The 8,306-nt window shown below is 66.2% G+C and overlaps 1 protein-coding gene across 1 annotated transcript; it reads right to left on the bottom strand.

The window, feature by feature from the left end:
* Positions 1-3,780: 3,780 nt before the first annotated feature.
* LOC111148463 (chromosome unknown C14orf180 homolog) lies at positions 3,781-7,660 on the bottom strand. The gene is made up of 4 exons (XM_022505021.1): positions 7,550-7,660; positions 6,086-6,215; positions 4,394-4,438; positions 3,781-3,986 (listed from the first exon to the last, which is right to left on the bottom strand). Exons 1-4 carry the CDS (start codon positions 7,658-7,660, stop codon positions 3,781-3,783), a joined length of 492 nt encoding a protein of 163 aa, XP_022360729.1.
* Positions 7,661-8,306: the final 646 nt, after the last annotated feature.

Below are 8,306 nucleotides of genomic sequence, written 5' to 3'. Positions count from 1 at the left end.
GGGTGGGCAGAGGAGCCAGCCCCCCGACGCCCCCCACCCCTGCCTGGGGCTCACGGTCCGACCCAGGGGAGCGGCTGGGGACTCTGCCCAGCCCCACCTACCCCTTGCCTTGCATGTCTCCCCTCGGCACTGTGCACCATGAGTGACTGCGCTCGCCCAAGCACCCCATTCCCAGCGTGAGTGTGCTTGTGGATGGGGGCGGGCACCAGCCCTCAGACAGGGACACACAGAGGCCCCGGGGTGTCGTCTGGGCCCCACGCACGTGCAGCACACCTGTCTCGGAGGCACTGGCCTGGCGAGCCTGGGCGGGGCGTGTCCACCCTCTCGGGCGCCTCTGGCCCTCTTGCAGGTCGCGCCTCAGTGGCACGGCGTCTCCACCCGCTTGCCCAGGTGTCATTCTGTGCCAACCCTGTGGCAGCAGCCAGTGTCCCCAGAGTGACCCCAACCCATGCTGACCACCCATCACTCTCTCTTGCTCCTGAGCCGTGTGTGGGACCTGGGAGCGGGGCGGCCAACGGCAGGAAGGAGCTCCCCGGCCGTGTGTTCCTGCTTCCAGCCCTGCGCTTTGCCCACCCCGCTGCAGGGCTGAGTTCCCTGTGCTCCTGCTCCACGGCCCCGGTGGCCAGGCTGGTCTCAGGAACAAAAGCACAGGGGCAGTGGTGTTGCCCGCCATCCGGTGGTGGCTCTGTGGACGTCCTAGCAAGCATCCATGGTGTCAGAGCGGGGAGCCTGCGCCTGGTGCCCCAGGACTGGCTGGGGGAGCCCTGTGTGGCCCTGCCTGGAGAGGCCCTGGACCCCCATGTTTGTCTCACAGTGTGGGGAGGTGGGGACATGGGCTGGGGGGCGCCCCACCTCCTGGGGACGGGGGGATGGAGCAGGTGCCACTGTGGGTGTCTGAAGGTGCGCGTGAGTGCCGGTGTGTTCACATGCGTGTAAGTCTGTGTGGGGAAGGTGTGTGAGCTGGGGCATGTGTTGGCCGCACACGTGAGTGTGTTGTGTGTGAGCACAGATGCATCAGTCTGTGGGTGTGAGTGTGCATGGGAATACGAGTGTGTGTGAGTGTGTGAACGTGAGCGGGAATGTGTGCCTGCACAAGTGTGAGTATGAGCGTGTGCATGTGTGTGCACCAGAAGGCGTGTGCAGAGATCAGGGCGGGCGAGGACCAGCAGCTCCTCAGTACCTTCCCCCACTGGGACCACCACCCCCCCCCCGTGCCCTGGGCGCCCAGTGGACGGTCTGCCTTCCCATCCGATGGCGTCCAAAGCACCGAGGTCCCTAGAGGACACGACTCCGTCCACACAGAGGCAGGAAGAGGAGTTGGGGGGACCTGGGACCCCAGAGCTCAGTGACCTCACTAATTGGGGGGTTGCTTGGTTATGGATCCCCTCCTCCCAGGGCTCCCCAGCTTCTGCACCTGCACGCAGCCCTCTGAGTCCTGTCCAGGACTGGGGCAACCCTTCCCCCGGGCTGACCCTGCTGCTGCTCCCCACACTCCCTGTGTCCGTGCCTTGTGCTGCTGGAGGTTTGGTCTCCCAAATGGGGGGCTCAGGGTCTCCAGAGGCCGTGGGTCTGGGTCTGGGTGGAGGTGACTAGTGGGGCGGGCAGCCAGGCTCTGGGAAGGAGGAGCAGCGCCAGGCCGTGGGCTCCTGGAACCTGAGGGTCCACTGCAGGTTGGGTCTCAGGCTGGCGGGGACGAACGCCCACACTCACCTGAAGTGTCGCCTGAACAGCCGGATGGCCGTTGTCACGGACCCGTCTCAGGCCGGCGGAACCTGGCACCTCTAGATGTCCGTGTCTGGGGTCTTAGGGACAGCTGGGCCCTGGGAGCGGGTGGTGGGACCACGCTGTGTGCCTGCAGGGGGCAGGGGTTGGGGGCCCTGGGGCAGGGCAGGACTGGCAGGCCCCAGGCTTCCTGAGACGGGACCCCAGGATCGCGTCTGTGGTGGTGCCTTGCTTCTCCCAGCTACTGTCGGCGACTCGTCTTTGTTTTAATTCTACTTCTGACAAGACTGAAAGTCGTGGTTCTTCCAGTTCAGTGTATCTATTTCTCAAAGTCGGAATAAACACAAGAGTTCCTGAGCCTCGCCCGTCCCCGCCCTGCCCCCCACCCCCACCGTCGCCTCCTGGCTTCGGGACTCGCCCGCTGCTCACACGTAGAAACCTGCCGGCGCGTCCCTGTAGCTTCAGGAGCTGACGGGGTCAGGGCCGGGCCTGCCTGTGGCCGCACCCTCATGCGTGCGCACATCCCGGGGGCTCTCCTCGCCGTGGCGCCCCAGGTGCAAGGGCGGCCGTCTCAGGGTCGTCTCCCCGGAGCCCCGGCTCACGCGGTGCGGACCCTCCGGAGACCCTCGGCTGAGAGCTCCGTGGGTAGGGCTTCCCCAAGATGCGACCCAGACTAGACCGGACTGAGCCCAAGGCCTGTGCCTGCCCCATGGGTTCGGGCACATGACCCAACCTCTCCGAGCCTCAGTTTCCCTGCCTGGAATATGGGGCAATAACGTGCCTGTCCTCTTCAGGGGGTGGGGGTGAGAGGAAGTGGGGGGCCGGGGGGAGGGCTGGGCAGTGCCGGAGTTGGCGGCAATCACCCTGGTTACCCTAGAACCAGCTGGAGGGTCTGCGAGGGCTGGGGCTTGGGCCCCCCACTGCGGCCCTCTGGAGGCTACGGCTCCTGGAGACAGGCCCACTGGGCTCCCTGCTCTAGGATCCCCAAACCCCGACCCTGGAAAACACCACCCCTGCCCTTGAGGCCCAGAAGGGAAGGCTCCCCGATGCTCCCACCTTTGCTTTAGCCGAGGAAATCCGTCCCCATGTCCCTCCTTTGGGTAAAGACCCCCAGACTGATAAAAGGGGTGGCAGTGTGTTTTAATAGAAATCTGTGTGTCCCTGCTTAGCCTGTGGGGCTGGACGCTCAGGGCCTAACCCCAGGAAGGGGCAGCACCGCACTGGCTGTCCTGTGGACCCCTGTCTGAAGGTGGCTGGGGGAGACGGCATCTTCCTGGCAGTCCCTCCGGGTGTCTGGCCACGGGCCTCCCTGCTGTGTTCAGGCGTCTCCCTCCCTGCAGAGTCTGGAGGGGCCCCTGGAGCCTGTCGCGCCGTCTCCCCACGGCCTCGCAACGCCGCAGTGGCGTGCTGTGTGCACAGTCACGGGACACCGAGCCCCTGCGGCGGACGCATGGTGCAGCCCGGGGGCCCCACACGGGGTTGTGCTCTGACGGTGGTGGGTCCGGGCGGAGTGAGCTCACTCTCAGCCACCACCAGGCAGACAGCTGAGGAGGGGGGCAGCCTGTATGTCTCCCCGGAACACGAGGGGTTCCTGAGGCCTCGGGGCCCCCGGGGAGCGGTCAGACTGGCTCAGAGGTTGGCGCCCCAACGGCACCAACAAGGGGAGACCCCAGGCTCCCGCCCTGTGTGTAGCGTCAGGAGGGAGGACGCACCCAGCAACCAGACCCACCTGTCTCCACTGGGTTTTGAGGTCCAGGCCCCTCAATCCCCAAGCAGCAAAGGCCAGTGTCCCTCTGAGGGACCCCATGGGTACAGGGCCGGCGTCCCTATCGAGGGGTTCTGCGTGGCCACATCCAGGCCTGGCCCAAGGGTGCGGAGAGCTCCCACCGGGGTGAGGGAGGGCCTGGGGGGCTCTCGGGGGCCAAAGCATGTGTGGATTCTCTTTATAATAAAACTGCGTAGTGGAGCCCAACGTGGGCATCAAGAGGGACCGCCTGTCGGGGCTCCTGCCCCCCCCCAACTCGGCCAGTCGCAGGCCTGGAGGGGAGCCCACCCCCGTCAGAGCTGCAGCAGGCCGCGCCAGCAGGAGAGGGCCGTGTGCTTCAGGTACAGGCTGAGCCCCAGGATCCGGGCCCGCAGGTTGTCAAGGGCCAGCGCCACGGGCTCGGCTCGGCCACAGCACAGGCCCAGCACCAGCATCAGCAGGACGCACACGGACAGCCGAAGGAGCAGGGAGCCGCCTCGGGGCCGCAGCCGGCTGGGCGCTGGGGTCGGGGGCGGAGGGGGACCCGATGAGCCCCTGCCCGCAGGCCTGGCCCCACAGTGAGGACCCTGCGGGGCTCCCTCCTCCCTGCAGGACTGGTGGGGAGGCTGCAGACAGAGCAAGTTTCACCCCAAGTGTGGGCTTCCTTGGCGTGGGTCCCTGGGGTGTCTCGCATGGTTCCCATGGGAAGTGGGACACCCCTATCCTTGCCTGGAGCCTCTGCCAGTGTTGGGTGGGTTCCGAAGAGCCTCCCGTCAGCTGTGCCCCAGTATCCTCCCTGGGGGAAAGGGTACGGGGGAGTGACCACAGGGGCACAGTGTGTCAGGGTCCTGGCTAAGAGAGTGACCTTGCCAGGGTTGGGGGGGGCCCTGCTGGAGGCCCTGGGGGTGTGCGAGGGTTCAGACTCACCCCTGGTGGTGGTGGTGGCCGTGGTGGTCTCCCTGCTGGCGATGTCTGGGAAGGAGAACTGAGGGTGGGCTCGGGCAGGGAGGGTCCCCGCCTGGGGGTGCATGCTGCCTCTGCCTGTCCAGTGTCCTCAGGACCCCGCATCTCACGGCCACCCCGCAAAGCTCCCAGAGATGGGCCGAATCAGGTACAGCCACCCCGTTTCACAGGTGGAAGGTCCACACAGCCCCGTCCAGCTCCCCCACACATCACCCAGGGGTCCCCCCAGCCTCCCGGCTTTAGGCTCAGGCTGCCAGAACTCGGGGAGCCCGAGAGGCTAGGTGCTGCTCTCAGAGCCTGTGGGAGTGTGGAGTGCGGTGACCCCGTGGTGGCTCGGGGGGGCCTGCAGGGGTCCTGGGGTGGGACCGTAGGGGCTGGCACTGGGAGAGGGCCGGGCGGGACCCTCGTTCCTGTCCATCCCCCACAGTGCACTGGGGAGGCCCAGGCCAACCCCTGGACCACCTGGGCCCTGATTCCCCGCCCACTGAGTCTCTGTCTGCAGGGCTGCTGGGAAGCTCCTGGGGGAGTGCAGAGCTGAGCTTGTGGGGGCGAGTGCTGGACCCGGGAGGGACGCGCGCAGAGAGCAGGTGTGAGGAGTCCCATGAATGGCACGGGGCCCTTGGGAGAAAAGCTGAGACCTGGATGGGATGTTTAGGGTGGGCCATCCGGGGAGACACCAGCATGTGCCGTCCGTGAGTTTTACCCACCACTCGGCAGGTCTCAAGAAGCACCTTGCTTGGGGGCAGTGTCAGGTGGGATCTAGGATGCCCCCGTGATTCCGGGCCCTCTAGTGTCATCCTCCCCTTGCTTCTGTTCAGCAGAATAAGGCAAAGTGGAAGGGATTCTGCAGCAGAGGGGCAAACCCCAATCAGCTGACTTGGAGTCCATCTACAGGAGAGTATCTTGGGTGGGCCTGGCCTCACCAGGGAAGCTGTGTAAATAAGAGGGAGTGTCCGTCCGCTCCTGGTCTCGGAGGCGCAGCGCTGTGGGTTCTGTAGCTGCAAGGAAGCCAAGTCCGCAAACAGCTCTGTGAGCTTGGACCAGGGCCCTGGGCCTCCGCTGGGAGGCGGTCCCGGCCCACACCCGGATGGCCACCTTGGGAGACCTGAGCAGAGGACCAGCGACACCAAGCCTAGATCCCTGACCCACGGGGTCACTGTGATAATAAACGTGGGCCACTCAAAGCTTCTGAGTCTGCGGTAACTTGTTCTGTGGTGGAGCCAGCTGATATAGGGGCCGGTCCCACCAGCAGGCCTACGGCAGGGCCAAAGGGGCCAGGGAAGGAGAGGGCCAGTGGCGGGGAGGGGCTCTGGGGCTGGGGGAATCCGGGAGGTGGGCAGTGCAGGATGCAGGCATGGGAGGCGCTGCGGGGCAGCGGGAGGCGTCCCGGGCTGGCGGGAAGAGTGGGCGGGGCACTGCCCACTGCCCTCCCTGTACCGGCCCTCCACTGCGGCTCAGATTTGTTTTTTCCTGCCGGTTCCTGTTTTCCCGACCATTACTCTGTGTCTAGCCTGAGCTGTGGGCCTGGGTTTTACTGGGGTTCTGTCTGTGGAGACAGGACAGGGGGCAGTGGTCCCTCTTGATGGCCCCCCGTGAGGTCCTGGGCCGTGTGGCTCCCCGGCCCCCGCCCCATGACTGCTCGCCTGCTGTTCTTACAGTGGACGGCCGCCTCCGGGGGCTCCCGGAACCGCACCAGCCTCGAGGTCCTCTGTGGCTCGGCCCCGTGGCCGCGGCGCTGTGGCTGGCTCCGCCTCAGGATGGAGGGGGGGCACTGCCTGTCGCCCTCCTGGGACAGGGGTGGGAGGCAGAGGGAAGAAGAGAGAAGTGAGCCCCTGGGGCTGGAGACGAGGTGCCCTGGCCAGGATCCCTGCTGCCGCCACCAGGTTTGTGCAGAGGGACGCCCCGGGGCCGGGGGGGGGGGGACTTGCTGGGGGGTGCGTGGAGACCCCATGGACGGGTCCACCTGCTGCCCCTGCCTGGTGGCCTGACCCAGGGGCTGGTACCAACCCCGACAGGGCCTTAGTGATGCCAGTGATGATGATGGTAACTGTGAATGTGCGCCAAGGGCCGTCTTCCTGCCCCAGTTGCTACACGAAACCTCACTGAGTCCTGAAATGCTGGGCCCCAGGTCTCCTCTGTGCCCGGGCACCACAGGGGAGGCCGGGCCCTGAGCCAGGTCTGTCTGAGCTCAGTGCCTGGCTTGTGTCACACAGTGGGCCTCTCACTCACCCGTGGCCACCGGGAGGGATCTGGGCGTGAGACCCAGGCTGGAGAGGGATAGAGCCTGGACACAGGTGCCTGCGCAGGGGCTGCCCTCCCACCCACGCTGAGTTTGGAATGTAGAGTTGCTAGACTGCTCTGAGCCTCAGTGTTCCCACCTATAAAATGGGGACAACAGACTGTTCTGAGCTGGGTACACCCATTTTGAATGGCTCCGGGCTGGGAGGTCCCAGCCACACAGAGCTTGCTGCTGGCCTTCTGGGGTACATGGGACCCACCTAATCCTGGGGGTGGGCCCAGCTCATGGCTGTCCCCTCCCCTCGGCTGGGACTCCTGTGCCCGTGGCCTGCCGCCAGCCTGGCCATGAGCAGAGAGGCTAGGTGGGGACTCAGGTCTGAAGTTGGTCCCCATTTTGCCCTGGCCTGGGCCTGTCCCAGCTGCACCCTCACAGGCCATCCTGGTCCTCCTCTCTCCACCCTCCCCCACTTGCAGGCCCTCCTCCCTGAGCTGCAAGGTGACCTCGCTGGGGAAGCCTCTGGACTTGTTGCTGCCTTTCTCCAGAGCCTGCCATGGCTCCCACTTCCTCTGCCTCGCGGGCACTCTCTCCTGGCCCATCCTGCCTGCCCGGGCCGTGGCCTTGCTCCTCTGGGTATGACAAGTGTCCCCCACTAGGGGCCTCTAACCTCCTCTGTCAGGTGGAATCTTTAAAGAGCCACCAGCCCCCCCAAGTGATTTCCTCTCCTGGGAGTCCTGGGGCCAGGACAGCTCAGGCAAGGACAGGGACCGTGCCTCCTGCCTCTGCTCCCCCTTCCCCAGCCCCAGCGGGAGCCCTGAGGGCTGACCCTGGTGCACTTGGCCTTGGAGTCCTGGGATCAGGGCTTGTCCAGGACCCAGCCTTACCCTCCCTGCCCTGGGCATTGGCCAGCCTGGAGCGGCCTCTTCATTCTTCCTGGTGTGATGTCGTGTCTCCGGCCGGGCGCTGGGGCTCAAGGCTTGCGCTGCGGGCTTCATTTACTGGAACATAGCCCCGAGAGAAGCAGAGACACCGTTACTGTCCGAGCGGCACTGGTCGGAGTAGACGGAGGGCCCGGCAGCAGGTGCAGCTCTCCTGCTGGTGCTCCCAGCACCCTCGCAGGCAGCGGGCGCCCCCCACCCCCATCAGCTCTGGTGGCCGCGCTGGGCTCCACGCGGCTGCCATCCGTGACTTACAACCAGCCGCTGGCCCGGGGCGCTCCGAACGTGTGCGTTGACCACGTCCCGTGCAGTGTTTGGAGGCGTGTCGGGGACTCTGGGGTGGGAGGGAAGGGGTCCAGGGCCAGGCGTTGTTGGGGCTGAGTGGGGCTGGGAAGGCTGCCCCAGAGGGTCTCCTGCTCCGTGAGGGGCTGGAGCTGGTGGGGTCCCCGCAGACTCTCGTCTCTGTCTCTCCGTCCGTCCGTCCCTCCCCGGCCCAGGTCTAACTTCCTTACTAGCTGTAAGGAGGTGCCTCCCCAAGTCCACCGTGAGCCTGTGACGGCCTAGCATTGTCCTTCCCAGCTATGGCCCCTCTCGGGGGGATTCTCTTTCCCCTGGAAGGTCCCTGACTTCTGAGACCTGCCCCGCCCCTGCTGTGGGCACAGACCACGCCCGGAGCCCGTGCAGGTGAGGCCGGGCCCTGAGC

This window comes from Enhydra lutris, unplaced genomic scaffold (assembly GCF_002288905.1).
Source record: "Enhydra lutris kenyoni isolate GAN:26980312 unplaced genomic scaffold, ASM228890v2 scaffoldscaffold20, whole genome shotgun sequence".
Lineage (NCBI taxonomy): Eukaryota > Metazoa > Chordata > Mammalia > Carnivora > Mustelidae > Enhydra > Enhydra lutris.
The sequence above is the reverse complement of the archived record's forward strand: the minus strand, read 5'-3'. Positions and strand labels throughout refer to the sequence as shown.